At 37.3% G+C, this 26,049-nt stretch overlaps 1 protein-coding gene across 6 annotated transcripts in view; it reads right to left on the bottom strand.

Moving 5' to 3' along the window:
- Positions 1–26,049, bottom strand: part of IRAG1 (inositol 1,4,5-triphosphate receptor associated 1) — a 61,739-nt gene that overhangs the window by 24,857 nt on the left and 10,833 nt on the right. For 4 of the 6 annotated variants that reach the window (XM_059848828.1, XM_059848826.1, XM_059848832.1 and 1 more), the window contains exons 2-5: positions 10,086–10,149; positions 7,011–7,096; positions 5,778–5,966; positions 711–811 (exon numbers count right to left, since the gene is read on the bottom strand). In XM_059848828.1, the coding sequence (XP_059704811.1) occupies positions 711–811; positions 5,778–5,846 (170 nt within the window). In that variant the 5' untranslated portion in view covers positions 5,847–5,966; positions 7,011–7,096; positions 10,086–10,149. Of the gene's footprint in view, positions 1–710; positions 812–5,777; positions 5,967–7,010; positions 7,097–10,085; positions 10,150–14,932; positions 15,074–26,049 lie in introns of those variants that run through there. The other 2 variants (XM_059848830.1, XM_059848831.1) reach the window with 2 other exon arrangements.

Here is a 26,049-nt window from a genome sequence, read left to right as displayed (position 1 = left end):
CATAGGATTTTTCTAAACTGCAAACCAGGCAAAAGTCTCAAGCAACTGCAGAAATGTAAATACTGATCCTGCAAATAATTCTGCTTTTGAAGGGCTGCATATAAATTCTGACTCTAAACTAATTCTGAAGTTTGGAGAAGCACACTTTTAAAAATACAAACAAATTATATATTTACAAAATATATTTTTTGATAGGTTTTCTCCCCATATTTTAAGTTTAGTGGCAGGTCAATAAAATTAAAAAGCCCAGGTCAGGAAGCATGCTGTATCAGAGCAAATAGTATAACCCTAATTCAATTGAAGACTGAATTGAAGTTTTCAACTTCAAACAGGATTACTATTTCTCTGCAATGACTTACTTTCACATGTGCTTAACCTCAAGGTGGTATTCTTGTCCCATCCATGTGAACAGGCCCAAAATTTCTTCAAACCCATTGTATTACAGTGGTCAAACTAGATATTTAAGTTGTCCAACTCAATGAGTGGGGTTGCCAGGCTCAGTATTCTGTGCAACTCTACTCTTTTAGTCTCAATTATATTCCTGTTCTTCCACCCTGCATCCCAAACACCATTCTCAAAATGCAAAGGCAATGTGACCAAATCACAGACATACAGCATTAATAATTTCACACAACATATATTTCAGAGCAATGTTTTAGAAACACTGCCCCTGAAGTTTATGGATGGATTGGCAATGTATTATACAGTACCTGTTAACCAGATTTTTATCAATTTCTACATCTGGAGTGACAGCATTCTCTGGAAGAACAATAGAAGGTGTGCTGCATGTTGTCCCTTCAACAGTTGTGTCCTGAATGGTGTGTGACAAATACAAAAATGTAGTTAAACAGAAATTCAAACCAGTGAACATTGACTCTCTGTTTGGAAAAAAATGTGTATTTCTCAATTTACCTAAAAAAAGAAAAAGTAATTGAAATCAGATATAATTAGCTGTAATTTGACAAAAGAAATGTGAATTAGAGGCCTATACTTAAATTACTCAAAAGACATGAGGGAGCCCTGGAATATCTGTTTTCTTTAAAAACTTTTAATGCATGCAAGCTAAATTCAATAAGCATGGAGCTAATGAGAAAGCTTTAAAAAGGCAGACAGACTGATTTTACACACAGCAAACCATTCCTCTAGTAAAGTATGTGTCCAAGAGTTTGGTGAATTTATGAGCTGAATGCAAGAGTGAAAAGCAGCTCTGTATAAAAGGGCCAAATTAAGCACACAAACCCTCCAAATGACAGTAATGTATAATGAAAGTTCGAATAAACACAGTATTAAGTGTACACATGATACCCAAAACCTCAGAAAATAATTTAAAGTTATCTTGTTAAGAGCTCCACATGGTTTTCACTCAAATTACTTGGAAACATATATTTTTAAAATATAATTTAAATATTTAATAAAATAAAATATAAATTTTAAGTGGTAAAAGAAACTGGCAAGATAGTACTGAATATTAATATGTCCTTGTCTGCTTAAATATGAGACCTTGCCTCAAGAACTTAATCTCACACTTTCTGTATAATTATAACATTCAGCTGAAGAAAAGGAATCCATTTCCTGTGAGATATCACAAGTGGAGATCCATCAAGTTGGCATAAATTAACGTGGATGTCTCATATGTGGTAAGAAAATTGTTACTTCTACCCCAAGCACTGCATTCAGATTAAAACCAGAAAATAGCTGAAGGGAAAGCTTCACAGCAGTGGCAATGGACTGCTGTCAAGTGACTTGTAAAATTTAAAGAATAATTTGTAAATTCTCAAATCCTAATTGCTTCTGCTAAGCACTGATATATATGAGAGTTTTGTTTTACTTTGTTATTTGGAGTCTACAATTTTCTTGAAACTACATCCTGAAGCTTCACAAGAAATTTGTAAGGCAGGTAAGAAAAGGCTGTTGCAAGAGCACTAATTTAGGCATTAACAGAATGAAGCATGTAATAAGTCACAGTTTAGCAAGTCAGGTTTAGACTCTGGAAGTGTTCCAGGCCAGGTTGGGTGAAGCTCTGAGCTGCCTGGTCTAGTGGAAGGGATCCCTGTCCATAACAGGCAGTTGGAGCTGGATGACCTTAAAGGTCCCTTCCATCCCAAGCTATTCCATTCCATAAGGAAGCTGACTCTTGACTGCTAATTTCTGTCATTTACTATAGAACTCCTTGAAACATCTCTCCCAGTGCTGCATTTTACTCTTGTTGAAATCATGTATTTTCTGATCAAGTCAAAGGATTCGAGAAGTACTTGGAAAATAGGATAATATGACACACATAGCATAACACTTCTACCTCTCAAAGGCAATGAAATATGCCTTGATTCAGACATCTGAGTTAGGATTCTTGATTCTACCATAAATAGTAAATTTTTTTACTAAAATAGATTTTTTAAAAGCAGCTCCACACTTCCATACTCATAATTCTCCCATGAATTTCCTTGGCAAGTTTACTTTGTCAGTCACAGGAGAGCAGGATGGGGAACATACCAAGAAAACACTGTGAAGATTTAAATTTAGGAAAAATACCCTTGTAATTCTGAAAATGTTAGAATCCCAAAGCATATGTGATTCAAATGTACAAGTGACATTTTATGACAACAGCTTGAAAGCAATTTCTAGCAATATCCTTAAAAATGTTAAAAAGTAACAATATATTTTGTCAATGACAAAACTCAGGTGACTCCCCTGTTTGTAGGGCAAAGCAGCTGAATGCACATGCACAGTGTTTATACTCATCTCATGACTGCCAGAAAGCAAAAACTTCTGAATGATGTAACAACAGCCTCGAAGTCACTCAAGCCCATTTTAGGGCTCTAAAAACAGCTCATTAAAAAAAAAAAAAAAAAAAAAAAAAAAAAAAAAAAAAGACAGAGCTTGCAGTCGAGGCTAGTTCAGGTCAGGTAGAAAACATTAATCCTGGTCAGCAGCTATAGGAGTTCAACATGTACACAAGTGAAACCTCATGGCCCCTGTTGTCCAAACCTGCATTGTCCAGGAGAGGGGCAGGAAGAGCCAGAGCAGGAAGCTCTTTGCAGGCCAGCTGGCTCCAATCAAAAGGAGTTGTTACAGACTGAGGTGTGCTCAGGCTGCTCTACACAGGCCTTGGAAGAGAAGCTTTAACAGGAAGCTTAAGCTGCCTCATAACAGTGCAGTGTTGTACAACTGCACAGAGATGTCACAGAAGATTTCTGTCACCTTCTTATTTGTGTGCCTTTAACTCTGCTCCCTTGGGTGCTTCTAGACCCATCTGCTCCTCAACTATTCCCAACAGTTGCCTCATCTCCTACTTCCAATCGTTCCCTGCTACTCAAGTCTTTGCTTCCTTTTTGTCCAAAGCCCTCCTCCCAAAAAAATTGGGGGTAAAACTGATGCCACCTCTGTGGCTCAGGTGGGAACTGCTTCACAAGGATGACCAGGAGCCATTAAGACTTGCAGAGAAACATGTGGAGGGCTGAGAGGGTGGCACAGGCAGTTTGGTCCATAACAGAACAGCCACGAAGATCAGGGATGGAAGCAGAACCTCCAGACATTTGGCTGTTAAGTTCTACCAGGCCCTCACTAAGCATACAGAGAATATGCTTTTGAAGTGTTTATAATCCAGACAAATTCAGATGATTTCTACATTAATGGGATGGTGAGGGGAGAAGGAATACAAAGATACTCTGCAGAAATGCCTAACACGCCAGGCAGTCAGGTGACAGAGCTTTACTGCATAAAACCTCAATTCTTCAAAACACTGGGGGGAAAAAAACCCAAAACAACAACAAAAAAAAGGGGAAACAGAAAACCCTCTGCAACTTGGCCACATTCTTAGATATTAATTAAAAATCTAAACTGAGCTTCAGAAAAACACAGGCTGCATTAAGAAATACTGAAATGAAAACCCATATTTGTTTTCTCAAAATTAACTTGACACATAGAACCCAGGTCTTCCCATCATGCAAAAGCATGATGATACTTGAAGCATGCAGAAGGCTACATGTGATGTAAGGTTCATTTTCTTTTTGTCAGAACTGTTTTGCAATCTGTGTGCATTTGGGCATGCAGGGAAAAGGTGTGGAAGAATCTCCCAAAAGAGAATAAGGAAGGTGATAGATAGACACCAGACAGCATTCTAGATGAGATGAAATTCCAGACTTGGAAAATTTTGTTGAATGGCAGAAAACAAATTCACCAGCTTTTAGCTCCTTCTGATGCCCTCTCCTTGCCTGCCAGCCCTTATCTCACAATAAGCTGTTTTACTTAAAGTGACTTACAGTCATGCTGTAGACCTTGACCTGCAGCAAGAGCCAAGAGTGACAACAGCTATGAACAAGACCAAATTTTCACAACATTGGCTAGTGGCAAACCTTAAGTAGGCTTATGAGCAGTGTGTTTATTAAAATCACTCCACTGCAATGTTGTGCCTGAAAATAATCACTTATCTAAAATGAAGCATTTTGCACAGTGACCTAATTCATGAACTGTCACATTACCACAGTTCATTTAAGACTTATGTCTAAAAGGCCTGGAAAATATGTTAAAAATTTAATGCTTTTATATTAGGAGGTCGGAAATTTTCATTTCTCCCACTTGACAAGCACATTCAGAAATTAGAATCACTGATGTCTGCTAGATTTTCATATTTTTCATCTCTGGGTATGCTTTATACAGCAAGTCTTTTGTACTAAAATACTTTTCACATAGGTGAGTTTAAAAAGGCCCAATAAAATCTTCAGCTAATAGATGTTATCAGATGGCACTCTTGATAAACTTGTATCCAACTGGGGTGTTTATCTTAAGGCAGGAAATTAACACTCAGCATCATGCGCAGCTTAGATGGAAAGCAGGACAAACCAGTGCAGAGCTCACTGCTGACAGTATTTTCCAACAATGTCAAAGTAGCGGATGTTTTCACCTAAAGTCTGGAATGTAGTGTCCCCAAACCCAATGACAGTGTCACATCTTTAACTGAGGATGTGCCAGACTATAAATCCTCTCTTTCTTTACACCAGTTTGCGTAAAAATTAATGATTTGGATAACCTGTGATTTCATAATCACAGTAAGGTTCTTTACTTCAGCTAAGCTAATAACCAAAAAAAAAATCCAGCCCCAGCTTATTAAAGTATGAAGCTACTTTTTATCTGTATAGATTACTGAAAATAGGGAAGGCCCATCTGTTATTGATTTTTCATAATTATCTGGAATGAAAACGTGTCAAGGCATGTAGACGCCACACAAACTTGAAACAAACTGATTAAATGCCTGAGGAACATCCACCTGCCTCTGTCTAGTTCCAGCGTATGATCATCTACTGCTGTGGCAAATAAAGCACTGAGAAAGATAGCAAACCAAAAAAGCCCATTTCCATCTTTCACACACACATGAGTTGCATAACATCCTCTATATCTGTAAAAGCAACACTAGTTGTTGAAGTGCAAGCCTAAATTCTGTTCTCAAAGTTTAAAGTTTTCTTTAATAACATCACAAAGGTCATTTTTGGACAGCTTTGATATATGTCTGTCTGTTCTGAACCATTTATAACACTCCAGTTCAAAATGATAAACAACTACTTGAGCAATTTAAGTTCCCATCCCTTAGGCTATAAAATATTTGAGGAACTCAAAGGATTTCAACTGAAGGATCATTCATAGCTTCATCAATTAAGCAAAACACCCTAATACAGAGCAAGAAAAAGATTTGATTTTATAAACCCCTATATCTACACAAACATGTTTCAGCCTCAGGTTTCCAGCAAGTGTCAGAAAACACCTTTGTAAGTAAGAGAGCTTACTTTGGCTGGAGGAGAGCTGTTGTGCTGGGCCTCTTTTGCTTGTCCCTTGTCTTCAGGTAAGGTTGGCATGGTGGGCAGCGTGAAGCACGTGGAGCTGCAAGGTTGACTAAGAGGATCATGCACTGCTGGCAGTATCTGTTTCAAGTTAGCCTGAAGGCATAAGCTCTGGGAGGCCTCGTGATCTGCAGGCTGGGTTAGATGCCAAAAATACAAATCAAATCCATTTAAAACTCTATGCTCAAAAACTGAGATCACTTTACAATAATAAACAGTATTAAGGTTTAAATTAAAAATGCTATCTTGTGTTTTAGTAACTAAAGCTTTCAAGGTCAAGTATAACTTAGCAAATGCATTCAAAACAGACAACCTTCTGTTCTTGTTGCTATTTCCATCTCTTTCCTCCATTTTACAATTTTCATTTTGTCACTATGATGTGACTAAACTGCCTTTTCTAAATATCCTCTAAGAAGTAAACAGCATTCTGTTATCATATCCTGGATATCACAGAACAACTGAAAAGTTCAGGTTGGAAGGGACCACAGGGGTCATCTGATCCAACCTCCCTGCCCAAGCCGGGTCATCCCAGAGCTCATGGAACAGAATTGCATCCAGAAAGTTCTTGATTACCTCCAGTGAGGGAGACTCCACAGCCTCTCTGGACAGTCTGTTCCAGTGCACAATCATATGCACAGAAGAAGTTTTTCCTCATGTTCACATGGAACTTCCTATGCATCAGTTTCTGACTTTGCCTCTTGTCCTATTGCTCCACCACCAAGCAGAGTCTGGATCCATCCTCTGACACCTCCCTTCTGATACTGACTGACATTGCTAGGGTCCCTTCTCAGTCATCTCTCCCATAATATGTCTTTTAATAACTAACAGCCTTAATGCTACAGAGCATGATCTCAGATCCCAGAGGACCAAAACTGGAACCCTAGAGGGTGGCACTTCTCCTTTGAGCAAGGTGAATTGTGAAAAGGCTGGGTGTACCTCTGCACAAGACAACAAGGTGCAAGACACTTTTAAAGCAAAACAGCAGAAATTCCCAGAGGGGGAAGAAAAAAAAAAAATCACTGCCTATTAGGTGAGAAAATTCTCATTATTAGTATCAAAGGGAGGCAATGCATTCACAAGGGTAACATCAGCATGAAAGCCTGTACCAAAGTCTGAGGATCAGCAGTGCAAAGCACAAATCAGTCCTTGGAGTGGCAGTGAATGGGTTGCAATACTTACTGTGACACCTGCCCAGGAATCAGGGAGCTGTCCTCATCAGTAGATTGCTGTCCTCATGAATGCATCACTGCACTCCCTGGTGGTGCCTGCAGGTCACACACACACAGCTGAGGCCACCTGGTGCACAGTGTCTCCACTAGGAACTGCTGACTACTGCATTGGAAATTACCCTGCTACAGTTTTCCTTTCCACTTCAGGGGTGGACAAAGAAATGTATTCAGGAACATGCTGGTTTGTCGAGGTTGCCAACTGCATTTGTTACTTAAAATGCATCTGTTGCTTAAAAATACAAGCAAAAAGAGGCAAAACCATTCACAAGAAACACTGAAGCAGTCTCAGTAGTGACAAGTGCCTCACCTCAGCTCTCACAGAAGAAAATTTGTGTTGTAAAACCTACAGAATGTGTGAAAACTTTGGACTACAGAAGCAGCTAAGATCCATGCTTTTATTATATTATGTTCATTTCACATTATGTTGGAAACTTAATTTTCTTTTTCACTAGAAGAGGAATACAAGGCCATCTCACAGGATAATGCACAACGAATAAATTTTTAAAATGATCCTACACAAGTATTGGTGTGTTCAGGAAAAAGTAATTATACCATTGCCGTTCCTCAATAACAGCTCTGAAAAAGATGCAGCACATGTGACATCATTATGGAGACCAAGATACAGACTCGTTTTGAGCAGTGGGCATAAAGATTTTTCAGAGCAGTACATGCTGTAGGGACACCATGTTTCAAGCTTTTCTAGACATGTACCTGTTAGAGGTGATTTTCTAACTCTACAAAAGTGGCACTTCATGTTTGTATCATGATTTTACCCAACTCTGACTTCAAACAAGAGTAGAGGAAACTTTATATGAATGAAATCTTTAAAAATGGCTATTAAGGCAAAACAATTAAAGTCCCTATTAGGATGGAAAAGACATATTTACGATTACGTGTATCTGAATAAACCCACAGATTAGCTACTGAATGTCTGTGTGTTTCAACAATTAAGTTTTTTTGTATCAAACCCAGTCACCAACTACTAGAAACACATGAAGCTGAGATGGAAACAAGGTAACTAAAAAAAGTGACACAGATTTGCTTTTCATCTTTGTAACAAAATCCTGGCATCCTACACGATTTCTGAGTTTGCAAGAACCCAAATTCAAATCGAAAAAAAAAAAAGAAAAAGAGAGAAAAAAATTATAAATCTGGCTATTTATCGAATCCCTCTTAGTATTTCCCTTATGAATTTATTATGGTTCTGATACATTCAACCCAATGCTGGGCCTGAAAAATCAGGAATGTTTCAAGTCATGGCCAAAGTATGCTTGCAGTCCTACGTGGAATTGTAGAAGCTATTGCATCAAAGCAGTTTATTCCCACTCTAAACTGAGTTCTTAGTACATACTAAACTTAAAGTAATGCAACTTATCTTGAAACAAGAAAGAGCTATTAAGCACATCAAGTTTCAGTTCATTTTTCAGATTTAAAAGAAAAAAAAAACTTTAAAAGTAAAAGAAATAAATCAGCAGGCTTGTCTAAGAATAGAAAGGGACAAATCCCAAGCTGTGTTGTCCTAGAGATGCAGCACAGAAAGTACAGCCAAGGGAAAACAGAGGGTAGAAAGATGAATTTGTGCCACCTTAACAACCCCCAGATTTGGAGTGGACTGAGTTCAGGCTGTCTCTGACACAGTTAGAACCCTACTCTGATTTCCTTACAGAGATATCTTGCAAATAGGAATAAGCTTCAAATCTCTGTGCTGATCAGTAGGAAAATTTCTTCTTCTGACTTTCCCTTTTTTCCTAGTACCACTCCAGAAAACCCCAGCGCTGAGGACTATATTGCAGCAGTGAAAGCTTACACAATTTTTCATATTCTTAGGCTTCCTGAATCAAACACCATCTTTGCACACCTTTACTGCACTGCTGCAGTTCACTACACAGCCAAAATGAGGGGTACTGCATTTTGGTATTTCAGTATAAGGATGTAGTTCAATTAATAAACTACATTATTTAGAACTCTAAAACTATTAATTTTCAATCTAAAAGCTTAATTTTAACCTATGCAGTGTTCCTAAAGTCAGTAGCCCATATTTTTTAAAGACTATGATGCTTACCCAGCACAAACATTATATATTGTAAATGCAAGTGGATATTCCATGCTCTGCAAGGAGTTCTGCCATTTTTGAATCAGTTACTGCCTCCTGTACTGGTAGGAAAAGCAAAGGTTTAGAAAAGATGGAAACCTAAATACTAGTGAATAAATGTTCTTCCACCACTGCTGAAGTGACCTTACGCCCCTTTAGTTGGGCAAAGAAAACAGCCCCAGTAAGTGTCACAGGGAGTCAAAATGCACAGAAACAGGGGGCTTTGTGAGAACCTCTACAAGAATCAGAGGAGCTTATCTGCTTCTCAAAAATGTAGATTGAAGATAAAGAAATGTCCTTGGAAAATTTATGTCACTGGAAGGTACGGTTTTTTTTTTCAGCAGAGCATTAGGGCAGAGTACAGCTTTGGAGCTTACAGAAATTCACACCTCTGTTTACCAGCTGACAGCTTTCCTGAACCCTGAGCTAGAGTGTGTAGAGCTTGCCTAGCCTGCTTCTAAGCCTGGCTCACCTGCCAGCTGAACAGCCTTTGGAATCATGCTACCATTAGCTTTGCCAGTTTTGCCTCCTTTCCACAAGAACAAACATGTTTCAGTAAAAGAAGGAAATGATGTTAACAATTTGTGCAATTCAGTGAGGGACCAACTGAAACAACTGCAACTATTGGCCCTGAAGATACTGAAAAGAGATTTAAAATACACCTGCACTTTAAAAAACATTGAAGTGCATAAACACCAACTAGCATCCTAAGCACAGAGATATTGTCAAGATCCTCTTATTTTTATTCCTTTTTTTTTTTTTCTTCATTGATCAAGCTCTGTCTGGCCTGCCTCTATCTTATCAAAAAATGTAATTAGATTATTCCAGTGTTTTATCAAAGTAAATTATCTCCCCCAAAACTCCATTCTTTCAGAAATGACAAAAGCTTCAAAATTATCTTTTAAAATTAAATACTTATAGAGATTAACTCACATGTCACAGGCAGAGTGGATGTGGGTGAAGATCTACAATTTCAGTATGCATGAGCCTTGTGCACCTACAAAATGAGTAAAAAACACACAAACTAATTACCTACCCAATTCACCAAATTCTGCTCATTCCCACACTAAGAGGAGACAATCTAAAGAAAAAAAAGTAAGAAACAAGAGAGAGGATGGAGTGCTTTTAACATTTTGGTCTGTTATTATAAACTTAGTGCTTAAAATAGTTAGGAAAAAAATTATACCCTGAGCTCAAATTTGTAGTCAGATACAGATCAGTGAATGCAGAGAACTTTCTTTTACCACTGTGTAGGCTTAGAGTACAATCTCCAGGAAATGGAGATCTGGGAGCTCTATTCCATAAAAGGGAAAAGTATTTAGAGGCCCTTGGCTTTCAGTGTGTTCCCTCTGCAACTTATTTTACCATAGCAGAGAAAGTTAAGTATAATCAGTTAACTTCCCCTGGCTGAGTCATGGCTGAGTCCATGTCAGCAAGGGCTCAGAGAAAGGTGCTTTACTCCATCCCCACTGATAGCTGGGCACCTGACCCCAAATGCTCTGTCACATCTTAATGAGGGGACACAAAAAAAGAGCAGAAATAACCACTTAAGAAAGCATTTTATTAATACTTCTTGACCTCATGCTTCCTGTGGTCAAGTCTCATTTGTCAAAACAGGAGCTGCTTGCTCATGGTGCAGTAGCTGAACTGCACAATTCTGACTGGCTTTTTGTAAATCTTTTCTTTGTTGTCCTGTCAAGTGGTTGTAAAACATTACCAAATTAAAAAGGTACCTTTTCACACTCCTTTTTGTATAGCTGTAAAAATATATGGAATGCAAGTAACATTTTGAATTAGGTTTTGCAGCTTTGAAGTAATTAACACCCAGTAAACTTCATTCGGAGTCTGAGCAAAACAGGGTGTCCTTATGTTTGTACCAAAAAAGTGTTTCAAACACAAAGCATGATTATAGGTTAAGATACACAGTTTGTTGGCATACATTAACTATCCTCTAAAATTTTAAAAACCCAAAACCACAACAAAACAAAAGAAACAAACCCCTTAAAAACAGAATATCCTAATAGAAACACTTTGAAATTTTGCATTAGGACTCCAAGATCTTTGTATGATAGGAACATTCACTGGGAAAAGGAAAAAGAATCCCGCAACTGAAGCTGACTCATGTACATTCTTGCCCTTTGTGACAAAAGGTCCTACATGGAAATTGGAAGACATTTTCTTTATTGTCTGCAAAACAGGAAAAAAATGGACTAGTAGTTTCCTACTGCATCTCAGTTTTATGAAAAAAGAGTGGTTTTTCATGTTAAATACTCAAGTTTGCAGAATATTAAGATCCTGCTTCAGCCAATTTACCAAACCACAGAGCCAAAGCTCCAGGACAAAAATAAGGCACCTCTGTGATAACCTTAGTGAGTTCCAGCCACACTAACACCCATACAACTGCTCAAGATAAGACTTGGAAGACAAAGTAGTGTCTCTGTTTCCAGGATACAGAACAATTCCACTGAGGCATGCAGTGTATATGCAACCACTGTGTGAATTCCAAGGCTCTGTTCTCATTCTGAGATTAATTCCTGAGGATTGAGATTCCTGAGTGACTTCAATAATAATTATTCTTGACAATCAGAACACTTCCAGTTGCAGCCTCAGAGACAAGGGTTACAAGTGAATAATTCTGTCACAAAAATATTTTAAAGGAAGAAACTAGCAAAATCTGAAGGAAAATAGTTTCTAAAAAACTCCCCTCAAATTCAGTGGTTACAGACTTCCTTGGAACTGCAAGCTACACATGTAGGACATGTAAATAATGACAGAGCAGTAAGACAGGAAAGAATCTCCTTTTCTGCTTCCTGTTTTCCTCATATCTCAGGAACACATAAAACTGGATGATTTTCAATAGTCTGCTTGAATGAGAGAAAGGAAAAGTTAGGTCAGGCAGAAAGTAAAATGTTTTGATGCATGTCCAGCCTGACATGAATCCTGGGAGAGTATCTCCAATAATGGGCAGTTATGACACTGTTGAGACTGAAAACCAAAAGGTTTGGGGGTGAAAGGTGATGGTGTTCCAATATCAACAAGACCAATCCTACAACAAGGCATTTGGCTTGATTATGTATCCAAAATTTACATCACAATTTAAGCAATTCTGAAAACTAATTCCAAAAGGGTTTAGTGGAAAATTTATTCTGGGAGGACTGCACTTAACTCCTAGAGGATCCATTCTGGTCCCAGCTTTAGCTTTTCCTTGATACATTAAGAGAAAAAGCAATTGGACCTATTTCACTCACAGACAATCATTTTAACATAACTAAATGGAAATTTAAGACTTACTAAAAGATCATAATTGCATTCAAAAATAGCACTTTTCTTTCTGTAAAATGTCACCTTCATTTGTTTTAGCAATGTTTTTACAGTTTCTGTTTTGTTAGCAGTCAGTGTTTAGATTTATTTCTCTTGCAGCGAGGCATCTTTGGAGTGGTTTACAATGACTTTTTTTTGTCTTGCAAGAATTCTAGGCTGAATTTTATGCTGCAGACAATCAGCAAACAGATGAATCACGTACATAATTTAGAAACACCGAGGAGCAGTATTTCACTAGCTTTTTAGACTAGTAGACCCAGATTTTAAAAAAGGTATTTCTTTTAAGGAAAGCCTATTTTAGACAGCCTGAAAATGTCCCAATTCCAATTTTATTTTTTTTAGGACAAGTAGGAGTCAATGTTGCATGAATCAAACTTTTATAAATTACAGAGGTTTGGATACAATTTTTTTTATTTTCAGGGTTTTTTTTTAATCTAGCACTAAAAAGAATATAAGGAAATGAGGTCATAAGCTGCACAACCTCCCTGTGAAAACAAATGGTTTTAAGAATTGCATACAAGTTCAGAAAAAAACTCCATGTTCTGGTTCACTTGTAGTTTTTATTCATTCTGGGGCTTTTCTTTGAACAAATATTCTTGAGACAGAACTCCAAAATGGTAATTTTATCTGGTTAAGACTGGACCTAAGATACTGGACTCAGCTCTCTTATGAGAAGGATGTCTTACTAACCTTTTTTGTTTTTTTCCCCCATCAGTGGGCTTTCAGCTGGAAAAGCAAAAAGACAACAGAAAGCACAGCTCAGGCAGGTGGCCTCTAGGAAACCAGTCGGGATGAATTTTGGAGTACTTTAAAATAAAATTTAAAAATATATATATAGTGAAAAAGATGGTATATGTGATATTAGGAAAAATGAATCCCTGATTTATTCAGTATTATGAATATGTTAAAGAATTCAGCCAACAGTAGCAAATCTGATGATCAGAAGATTGTCAGATCTCAATCCATAGTTGCTATATTTCTTAACTTGCAGGTTATTTTTTTTACACTTTAAGGAAATGTAGTTTAAAGGAAGAATGTGAATATAGAGTGGGAGGATATTTGGCAGGGAGAATAAGGATTTCTAAGCATAAGGAACAGCATATAAGAAAGCGTGAAGGTAAGAGTGGGAGAACAGTACACTTGGTGTCATTCAGGAGGGCAGTTCAAAACAAACCCAGAGCTAAGAAGTACCTGGAAAAAAGTATCACAACATAAAGGCAGTGAACTTAAAGCAGGATAAATTTAAAAAAAAAGTGGAACAATATGTGAGTAAAAAGTGTTGCTCTCTTCCTCCTCCTAGACAACTTTCTATTTAAAAGTAGAATTGTTTAGGAGGCAGTCTTGTTGTGTGGTGCTGAAGGACCCCTTTGATGGAGGACTTGTGCACTGATTAATCTCCCATGAGAAATTGCACCATTCAGAATACCAGGAGATAATAATACCACCCAACATGCTTTTGCCTAAATGAGCATCATGTACTCAGTCACACAGAGTCACTTGGGTTTCTTTCTTCTATTCCTTCTCACAGATTTGGAAAAACCTAATGTTTCTGCTGTCTGGACTGCATGTATTATACATCACATTCTAGTTACACATTTATTTTTGTCTATGGTGTAGGCAGAGTTGGGAGATTGAGTTGATATTTTCTCAAATTGCCACTTGACTATATTCTTACTAAATGTAAAAAGAGAACAAATACATTTGTGTGGAGAGGAGACAGATAAGATTAGGGGGGAAAAAATCTGTGTTCCTTGGTGTCAATTCATCCTTTTTTAGGAAAAACTATAAGGTTTATAGATGGAGTAAAACATTTGAAAGCATTTCTGCAGAGAAACATTCTATAAATTATTCTGCTTTGCAGGACAGCAGGATATCAACTGTGCATAATTTGGAAAAACTACTACCAACGGCCTGACTAAGAAACATAAATAAGTTGAAGGCAATTAGGGCAGAACACTATTGCTTAGTGACCCAGGAGTCTTGTTGCTAGTCAAGCAAAAAATTTTCCAAATGAAGAAATCAAACTAAATACTTTCCCAATCAGAAAGGGTAATCCCAAAGGGCACACTTGGTTGAACAAACCAACAATAAATAGCTTTCTTTGGGATTTAGAATGCAGTTGTGGGTTTTCAAGCAGGGAGATTATACTTGGCTTTCTATCTTGCATAGATAAATGGCAAAGCAGCAAAACAAGTGTTTTATTCCCATTTTATCCTTCCTGGACACAATCAGATTGACATGTGCTTACTTTAGTGATACATGGACACCTATTTTTGCATTGCAAAAATGAACACACACCAAAAGAGCATGAAGGTGTTTCACTTGCTTTTTATGAGAAAAGAATTATGGATCCTAATCCACTGAATGTTTTTTCAAGTACTGCTGTACACCAGGACAGGAATATCTTCACTATCAACTTATTCAAATAAACAGCTATTGTGTGGATTTTGACTGCTTACCTTTTTTCTACAGACCTGGTAGTTCACTCATCTAGGCTGCAATGTCCCTACTTGGATCTAGGGATGCTGTATATCAGGTCGCAAGAATTGTTGCTTTTGCTAGGAACAGTCCAATTTTATTCCTAGAGTGCACCTGAAACCTGCAGGTATAGCTGTCTGTGAAAAAACAAAGCTCATCATATCACCTCTTCCTTCCTGCCAGCATACAATACAGAAGCGTGAAAAAGCAGTAACATTCTGTAATGCCACATTCTAAGCTTTTTTCCTAGAAACAGACAATTTTGAGGGCAGCAGCAACACTAATTTCTCTTATCAATATCTAGCTCTAAAAACAGGTATAACAACAGCAGCAGCAGCAACAAAGACAAAAACAATAATAATAGATTAATAATTCAAAGAATGATTGTTCAATTTTAGTATTCTCCAAAGAGGTGGGGTGAGGAAGGAAGTCCTCAGTGTCTCATTTGGGTGTGATGTCAAGGCAAAATTGGAGCCAAAAGCTCCTCCTTTCTCAAAAGAGTTATTAATGCAATACAAGATTCTGCAAACACACTTTGTAGAAGGTCTTATGCCTGTATTGCTGAATCATTTACAGATTTCTGACTGCTGTGTTATTCCTTGCTACTGACTGTCTGCTTCTGGGACATTATAAATACCCTGACAAGAACCCTTCAGATGTAGTCACACAGTGTTATTTTCACACTATGAAGTTCTTACAGTAAGCATTCCCAAACTGATGCAGTTTTTCATTTAAATTTAATTTTTAGAAGGTGTGGTAGGAAGAGGCAGCATATTTACAGCACAATTCAACTTATGTACTATGTAAAGGCAGGCTCTCAGAAGCTTGGATGAAGCCTGATCTTGAGTGGCTTTTTTGGTTTTGTTTTTTTTTTAACTGGTATTTAAAAACTAAGACCCACAATATTCAGAGACAGAAAGATCACCTTGTTACTGATGCATTTAGCAAAGATATTCTATGTGCATTTTACTGGCCAAGTTAGCAATGAATGGGATTGGATGAGCTTCCAATGAGGCACATGCTGAATCAGCAACAAATTCCTCAGAGCCCCTCTTTTGCTAATTGGGCTAATTGAGGCAGTTATTAATTTCAAGGTGAAACCAACACAGCATATTGATTTAATAATTTGAGGGCTGCAAAGGTGTTGCATTAGACAGGATAATGTAGTAATTAAGACAGAGGTGAAATAAGTCCTCCAAAATTCACACATCATACAGAAACAAGCTGTTAGCACAGAGACTGTTCCATCAGGTGTGCTCATGACATGGCTGTTCTTTTATCTCCCACAGTAAAATTTTAATTTGCATTCTTTAAAAAGTTATTTTGTAACACAGACCCATCACTGAGTTAAACTTCAGTCATAAATAACATCTGGTGAGTTTTGTGAGATGAACTCTTTTGCAAGCAGCCTTTACATAGCAGATAAATTGAATTGTGCTGTAAATATGCTGCCTCTTCCTATCACAACTTCTAAAAATTAAATTTAGATGAAAAAGTACATCAGTTTGGGAATGCTTGCTCTAAGAACTTCATAGTGTGAAAATAACATGGTGTCCAAACTCCCAGGGCAAACAAAGCCTTGAAATGCAAGGACTGAGGACAGCTGAGTTCTGACTGAAATATTTAGTAGAGCAGTGCATCATATTACCATTACAACTGACTGACTACACAGATGCTTTATCTGATTACTGAAAAGTAATGCTCTGCCTACTGTCCCTGGTTTGAAAATACCAGTATCCCAAGGGGATACTTAATCTCAGGTGGTACTTGCAAGCCTCTCTCAGGTAATCTCTAGCTGCATCTCTGACTTGAGAAGTGTCATGGCTCTCTCCAGCTCTTAGATCCCCAAATCATCTACTTGGCCTGAACTATATGTGGCCAGAAGGAGACTTGCCAGCGGCTGCAATCAAGAACCCATGGCCAAGATCATATGGTAAATAATTTGCCCTTTTTTGTCCTTATTTGAAATCCAGATGCAGTAGCTTCAGGAAAATTTAACCTGAGGTCTTTATTTTAATGTGGGGGAAAGGGAGAAAGCACACTGCTTCATCTCTTCAGAAAGAACAGATTTGCTGACTTGCAGAAAGGATGGTCTGAAAATGAAAGCAGTTGTTTGTGAGAAAAGAGAAGCAAGTCCCCATTTCCTGTGCCCTTGAAGTTCTGCATGCCATCGGAATCCAAAATGAGGGACAAGAGATTATTGCTAGTACCAAAAAAACCCAAACAAACCACCCCAAACCAGCTCCAGAGCTGCCTTTCCACGACATCATACAAAGTCTCTACCCACAGAATCTCAAGACTGGGAGCATATGGCAATGCTAAACAGGAAAAAATTGCTAAAAGCAATTCAACCTTTTATTTTTCAGGTGTTCTTAAAAGTAAAGAAGTGAATGTTCTCTTATACCATCCACTTCAAAAGCACCTCAACCATTCTATTTCTCTTCCAGGTATTAACACCAAGGACCTAAAGGAGAATTTAACCATCTACTTGTAGTGCCCTCACTTTAAGGACACACTGGTATTCTGCAAATGGACCAGACTGAAGTCAGCATTTCCAAACATGAATCATCAAAGCTAACCTTTGATGATTTAAGTGAATGAAGTACATAATTCCTCTTACTTTTAAACTCTTCTCAGCAGGAAGAAAATGAGGCCTATTTTGGCTGCTTATTAAAATTCTAGATTCAAGGTCTTTACAATTTGCACTCTAATTGGAAAATTATCCTTATTGCCTTGCATCTCCTAGAAAACATGGTAAGAAAAATAACTTCTCATTTTCTTTCAGAAGGCCACCAGATACCACACCCTGAGAACACATAGTTTACTAACCTTATTTCTGCCATTTTCAATTATTGTTTTTCAAAACCTAGGACTAGGAAAGTTAATAATAAAAATCAAAACTATCAGAAAAAGAAAGGAATTTTTATGCATTGACTGGCACATACTGTACCAAAACCCCACATTTTTCTGGGCAATAAGACAGTTCAGAAAAAAAGCTTTGAGGAAAACAACAGCTCTGCTCTTCTGGAATAGCACAAGTCAAATGTAGCAAAATGTTCCTCATGTCCTTTGTCAAAATCTTTCCCTGATAAAATTATTTAGCCAACACCATTCCATTCCTGATTATATCCAGGAGTTGATCCAAAAAATAATGTACCAGCTTTATGCACAATCTCATCTCATCAACATCTAAAAAAACCCCACACTCATTTGGAATGGTTTCATCAATGTTGTGCACAGGGAGGCCCTAGGAAAGAGATGAGCTTAAACCAGAGAACTACTTCTGCAGGGAAAGAGAATTCTACACTTTGGGAGCTGCATTTCATATACTAGTTTGGACATTTTTATCTCAAAACCTAAAATGAAAATAGGGGATATGAGAAGGGCATAAAAAGGAACAGAGTTATTAATATCTATGAGGCTTTAAAAAAACTCCAGGACATGCCATGGGTCAAGATTTGCCACAAAAATATCAGACCTACTGCAATTGTCTGGTTTTTCCAGGGCACTCCATATCTGCAGTAAGAGCAGTGAGTAAGGCATGGAATTGCATTTCAGTCCCTCAGTTCACAACCAGCAAATGACTGAGTTTGTACAACACCTCCTGTTCCATTGCAGCTGCTGACAGTTTGGTATCTCCTGGGAGAGGAGCAAGGAGAAAAAGTGGGAAAGTAGCAGTAATCACATCCTGATACTGAGCTAAACTGACCCAAATTCATGTTTCTTACTCCTGTTTTAGTTTTATTGCACTGTATAAGCTATGCTAGAACTCAGTATTGCTCTTGTAATCGCTCTACTAAGAAATTGTCATGTGTACCTAATTATGCTAATTTTACAACTTTATACATGATGAGTCAAAATGGCATTCAGTTTTTGCCTACTTATAAACAATTAGTATACAATAAGCATGTAGTCACAAACATGAAGATTTATTACTTAACTTTCTTTTCTTTCTTTATGTCAAATAAAGTAAACAAGGCTGTATTAAAGTAATGGAACCCATTATTTTAAGTTTAAAACAGTTGTAGAGAATTATGGAGTGAAAAAGATTCAGTGATTATAATATATTATGGAATAAAAAATACAAAATCAGGTAAATTATTTAGAAAATATTTCTTAAAAGAAGATATAAGAACTCAAGTAATTTTAACAATACCATAAATCTACATAGATAAGACTAATCTTAACAGAAGAAATGCTGAAATACCAATGTATCCAAAGTTTTACTGTTGATCAAAGTTTCAGAGGTTTAGAGTGCCTCTGGACAACATTCTGGCAAGTGCCAAGAAATAAAGGCTGTGCTTTATCTACCTGAGGTAATGGAAGGCAAATAAAAATACTTAGAGACTGAGATAAAGGCACACAATGAAGGATGCTCATTCTTTCCAAACAACTCCTTCAATATTTTGATGTTGACCTTGAACTGCTTTGTAATTCTGGCCAAACAAAACAAACTTCTGATTTGAGAACTGATTGCTTTATAACTTTATTATCACTTAAGACTTTCATCCTAGTTCCTAACTTTTAGATAATAACTGTCCTAGATAAGAAATTAATGTAATATTTTATTACTAAATAGATCCAGATACAAGAACGATAAATTATTACAGGATTGTCCAGCAGTCTAAACTTTGCTATTTCAGTAAATTCCTTTACAGAAATCAACAGGCTTTTTAATACCAGCAACATCTATTTTTCAGGGTGAGGTTTTGACAAAATTTTCTATCAAGCATTTAAGGAAACTGCTCCCACAGGACGAAAGAGAAATACCTCCTGTAACTGAAGGAAGGAAAAGGACAGAAGCTGTTCTGTGTACTGCACACATTACATTTCCATGGATGCTGAGGTGTTCAACATAGTCCTGAAGAGTCTGGAAAAGTGGGTCTGTACAGATGATTAAAGATGAGATGGGAAAATCAGAACCAAATCGACAGCCATGGTAGTTTATGCAATATTGAGCACTTGAATAACAAAATGTCAGGTGAAAAGGGCAAGCAGATGCACATGACAAAAAAACAAATATAAAAAACACTTAGTTAAATAAGAGTCTGTCATTATGCTTTACAAGTCAGGAAAGAGCTCAGAGTAATTTTGAATAGTTCTCTGAAAATAGCATTCAGCAGCAGCCAAAATGGCAAAAATGTCAAGAGTAGGAAAGAGCTGGAAACAGCATAGAATATGAGACCAAATCATTAAAACAGTTCCAGTCACGTCTCAAAATATCTGAAAAACCAAACAAAACAAACACACCCTCCCCCCCGACAAAAGAACAACAACTAACCCCCAACAACTTAAAACCAAATGGTTCATATAAGAAAAACTGGTCAGTAATTGCAAATGGTTTCCATGCAAAAAAGACACTTCTGGATAGAAACAGGTTAGAAAGTGATGAATAGACTGAAGAGGATGGCCTATTAATTATTTGCCCTGCCCTCAATTCCTCACAGTACATATGGATAAGAATGCCAAAAGCAGTTACTAGGCAATTGTTTGAGTAGAAAAGAAGTTCCTTCACAACAGTATATAAATAAATAACTGAATTTGTTACCACAGGAAGTTGAAAAATAACTGCAGCACAGAAGTCAGTTCAAACAGAAATCAGATGCATGTAGAGGACATGTACAGTAGTAATTCTATAGAGCCCCTGGACCTGGAAAGGCCTGAGCTGCAGATGTTGAGAACAGCTAGTGCTAAAGAAGGGTTCAGCTTTTGGAGTAGCATGAACATGATCCCTGTGTGGGATGAGATGAATGGTTTACAAGACCTGGATGTGCAGCCCTTATGTTCAGTGGTGGAAGCAGCTTCAATTTCTGAAAGAAACTGATTGTGAGAAAGTAAACAAAGGAAAAGTGCCTTTTTGTTCACCACGTGTAATTGGCAATGCTGAAGAAATGGATGGACAGAACAACAGGCAGGAGAAAGCAATGGGAGAAAAGGACTTTTTCTTACATTTTTCTAGATAATACAAAGTACATGCTAAGACCACAGCCAGGACTAAGACCCAGGATGATAATGTGTGCTGGATTCCTCAGCAGCTTCCATGAAGAAGTAAACATATCTCAGCCTGAAGAATGTCTGGCATCTCCCTGCCTTGTCACGTTTTAGATTCTTGCAGATGAGCAATCTTCAGATGTTTTTAAGAGGCTATTTGGGTGGCAGGTCACTGAAAGTGTTTTCAGTTCTTTAGATGTCCCATAGAGAAAGAATTGAATTTCACAGGAGAAATCACAGTAAACCAGCACTTTCCAAACTTTGCAGTCTTACACACACAGGCACATTTGTTTGCACACACACACTAAAGGACATCCCCCATGTTATGGCTCTGTCAAGAAAATCCTATTTGTCTTCAATGGCTTTTAATGGAAGGCATAGGTGCAAAACAATATAGAAACTTCCAGAAAACCAAGAAACTGAGACTGGGGTGAAGGTTTACACAGCTTTTGATTACAAAGTATTGCTGTTCTCCAACTTTTTCCTACTTATTATCACTGAATCCCAGAACAGCCCAGGTTGGAAGGGACCTTGAAAGATTGACCTGCCCAACCCATTGTGGAAAAGGGAGCCTGGATGAGATTTTTGAGCATCCTCTCTGTGTCTTGAAAACCTCCAGCAATGGGGACACTACCACATCTCTGGGGAGGTTGCTCTAGTGAATGATTGTTCTCACTGCAAAAATGTCTCTTTCTTATACTGAGATGACACCTCTCCCTGTCACATATATTCAGCTGTACAATGCTGCCTACACTCCTGGTCCAAAAGCCTCATGTGTCTGAGTCAGAAAAAAACATTAGAATAATCTCAGCTCAAATCCATGGTACAAACTGGGGAAATGTCTTAAGATGCTCTTGCACTTCCCACTGCTTTTCTTTTAGAGAATATACAGCAGTAGGAATAAATTCATTTTCTGAGATAGAGGCTTGAAATACCTCTTCTCTTCCTCTAATATTTCTTACTAGTTCAGCCAGTATAAACATCAGGTTTCAGCAGGCAAAGAAATGTAAAAAACAAAAATATAAGCTTGGTCTATGATACAGTGGATGGCCTTCCCCCCTGAGATATTAAAAACTTGAAAAAGGCCACATGACTTTACAACTCTAAAAGTTATTTCACACTCTAAGTATTATTTCCCTTGTGTACCAGTAAACTCAATCTATAACAAATTCCACAATAAGGTCGCTTTAACAAAGAAATAATATACACCATTCCAAGTTTTCATTCACTATGGCTAGATACTCCATCATAGATGCATAAGATCAAAACAAACTACATTTAATTCTTGTCTAGAAAATTTTGTGAGAAACCTACTTTTTTTTTTCCACAAAGCACAATCAAAGCTTCCACTCTCTACTTTGAAGAGACAAACTGTACATTTTGCGTGCCTCTAAACCTGAAGGTTTTCCCTGTGTTGTTTTGCTGCAACACAATTATGCCTTCAACTTGGCAGGTCACACCTTGTCCTCCCTTTGTATGGTTTGCAGGATAGGACTAAGAAGGGAAAGCTCCCTAATATCAAATCCTGGGAGTACAGGTAAGTAAAGGAACATGAGAAACAGTTCTTCCAATGCCCAAAAGCCAAATTTTCACCTCAGCATCCTATTGCAAATGAAAAGCAACTCCGATGAAAGGGAGAGAGAATGATGCATCTGACCCCATCATCAGAAGGCTAATGAGTTACTTTATTATGCTAGACTATGTGCATTGTATCTAAACTGAATCTGCCAAGCACTCGCTCTTGCTCTCACCTGCACAGCACTGCACTCAGCTCTGATTCTCTCGTGACGGTCCCGTGACAGTCCCACACACACACACTTCTTGGCTCTGATAGGCCAAGGGAACAAACCATCCTCACTTTGGGTGAACAATCTCCATATTGCATTCTACTTTAGCACAACACAGGCACAGCAAGTGAGATAAGAATTGCGTTTTCCTTCTTCTCTGCTTACAGCTTCTCTCTGCTCAGAGGGCATGTGAATACCACAGCATCCCTCTTCCCCTTGAAGGTCTCAAGCTCAGTTTTACCTTAGGTATTGTGATTTGATAAGCATTATGAAGCTTTATCTAGTTTGCTTGTGTCTCTTTATCAATTCAGTTAAACTGAACACCACCTTTGCATTAGTCCTATTACAGTTATTAGAGTTGATATAAAGAAATGAAAACTCGATAAGCTGAGGAAGCAATTGTTGTCTCACAGACAATGTAGATATCTGCATTTACTTGTCAGCTGAAAATGGTATTTTCATTGAAAGATTCATCAGCTGGGATATGGCTGGATACAGTTGCTAAATGCTGATCTAAGATCTCTTTCAAGTGTTCCTACCAAAACCAGTAATAGTAATGTTGATGTTTGCTGTGAGGAAGGATCAAGAGAAGACCCTAGACCCATTTCATTCTGTTCATCATTTTCACTACTTTATTATGAATAATACCACTTGCCTTCAACATATTGACAGGCACAAGAATATGTATAAAGGGAACCATCATGAGGACTCACTTTAGCCTCAGGCCATTTGTCTCCTGATTTTTTCTGTTAGTTTGGTTTCAGTTTTTTTTTTTTTACTTTTTTTGAATCAATCTAAGTTCCTCTCCTAAAATCAGGAATTTAATTTAGGCTCTCTGAACTGCATTCTGCAGGAACTTTTCGCTTCTCAGATGACTACAGAGAGCCCAGGGAGACAAGCTTTGTTATGTTAAAATTAAGGTTTTTTTATATAATGGCCTTTCCTGAAGTGACTTACTTCATAATACCTTCCATAAAATTTTCTTGGGGCAGTGGAAGGAATAGTAAGCTAAAGAGAGACAGATTCTATCTTTTTCTTAATTATATTGGCTAAGAATTTATGTTCTTAAGAATAAAAATCTGAATTCCCTTTATTAATGTTCTATCCAAATCCTAGGCTGCAGTAATTAGGAAATCATCTTCCCAATATTTTTCCTCACAGATTCAAAAGAAATAAGAGAGAAATAGAAAGTCAGAACTTAGAACTTAAGTTTATAGGCTTTCTAGAAATATTTCATGTGTGTTCCACTCATCTTTTTTCACATCTTCCCTTCATTTCTTCTTTATACCCAACAACTGACTAGAAACAAGTAACAATTGCCAAGCTAGCTTAACAAACAAAATATATAATGTCTATACCTAGGCAAAGAATAATTTAAACCTGTCTAAAAATAAATTAATACCAATTATACTGTTTTATCTCTGCAAACAAGAGGATATCAAATTGTGTTGAACATGTTTCTAAGGCATGTAAATATTTTTTTCCAACACAAACTTTTTTGTTGTTCTGTTTCTTAGTTAGCACAATGTTTATTTGAATTTCCATGGCACTTAAAGACAACCTACAAATTCATTTCCTAGCTGTTCCCTCCAAGTGTTACGTTTTTAAGCTTGTTGAAAACAAAAAAAAGTATATTTTTACAGAACAAAGAGGATAAAGTTACTAGCTGAACATGCCATTTATGTCATTTTGTTAATGAAAATACTTAAATTTAAAGTCAGAGCCAGCTATGATCATTTTCTAAAATTCTCATCATCAAGTTAAATCCAAAATAATTTTCTGAAGAAACAATGGAATTTAGAAGATTAAAAAACAGGGCAACTGCAGTACTTACCATAAGAATTTGCCAGCCTGTGTGAATGGCACCACACTTTTCTATCATACACAAAAAAAATCCACTTCAATTCTAAATATGTACTAAGTGTACTTTTGAACTGAGGTGAAGCAAAAAGCAAATTTGAATCACAGAGCTTGTTTGAATTACAATCAGTTCCTTCAGTGAATATATTGCAGAGCTTCATGAATATTCAACTATAGAGTTACCAATTACATTACATTAGTGCTTTTGGCATTAAAAATTTAATTTTCTTCATCTTTTTTAAGCAGGGTGGAGTAATGGAATTTTATTTAGTTCACTCATTAGGTTCATACTCTGTCTTCATTTTTATTTCTTCAACTACACCAACCCAAAAGTCAGGCATTTATAAGTCACAACTTTTCTGTTCAGGTTACTCTGCAAAGACAGGCAGCAGTTACTTGCTCAGTTTACTCTCACAAAGCTGCCCAGCTGCAGCCCTTACTGTGATGGTTAATATTCCTGAGGAAGGTCTGAATATTGAAAACATGCTGAATATTCTTTGCACTGGTACATTATTTAACCTTATTAACTGACTAGAACATTAAATTTCATCCACTTAAATCATTATTCCATAGTACAAATGCAGCAGAAAATAATGGAACTGTGTGCTTAAGAAAGTGAGGGACACAACAGTTCAGTCCTGACCTCTTCAAGGGATTTGGTTCTTCACTGCATAATGACACATTTTTCATAATGTCCTACAAATATTCTGGGAAAGGTGACTTTTTAAAATTTTCTTTTTCATTTTAAGAACCTCAGAGCATTCAAAATACTGTGATTGTAATACTTCAGCACTTCCCAATAACACCTGCCAATAGAGCAAAGATTTACTACTGTGAAGAAGAAATGATCACTCCCCACAGCACTGAAGTGAAACTGGCCACTGGTCTTGGTCCTTCACCTGAATTGTTTATCAGGTGCTGGCACTGTGGCATAAATACTACTTCAGGCTAGGTCCAAAGGATTAAATTCACTGTAGTAAAACTCACTGTGTTTCCTAAAAGCAGTTGTCTCATTTCTTGCACTGCTGAACTAAACCTCACTTTTGTCACATACCCGAAGCACATTGCACTTCCAGTCACCAGGAATGCACACTTACATCCTGAGTTTTATCAACAGCCATCTAGGTGAAGCATTCAGTTCAGTGGGATAATGTTTGATAGTTATGAGAAAAAATATAACCTTTTGGATATTAGTTAGGCAATCCAACAATGATTTTTATCTTCTAGGAACTTTTTTTTAGGGTTTCATATCTTCTTATCTATGACCCCAGCCTTAATTTTTACTGATCAGTTTAACTAAAATTGTTTATAAAGCAGCATTTAATTTAAAGAAAACAGCAAATGGGTAACATATATGTTAATCAAGAAAAAAAAAAAAGAAATATGTTGAAAATTGTCAGAATAACAACTGACCTGTGCAACTCTCATGTGTACAGGGCTCCTTACTCACTGCACTGGAT

This window comes from Haemorhous mexicanus, chromosome 6, assembly GCF_027477595.1.
Source record: "Haemorhous mexicanus isolate bHaeMex1 chromosome 6, bHaeMex1.pri, whole genome shotgun sequence".
Classification (NCBI taxonomy): domain Eukaryota; kingdom Metazoa; phylum Chordata; class Aves; order Passeriformes; family Fringillidae; genus Haemorhous; species Haemorhous mexicanus.
This window is presented reverse-complemented; position numbering and strand designations above follow the sequence as displayed.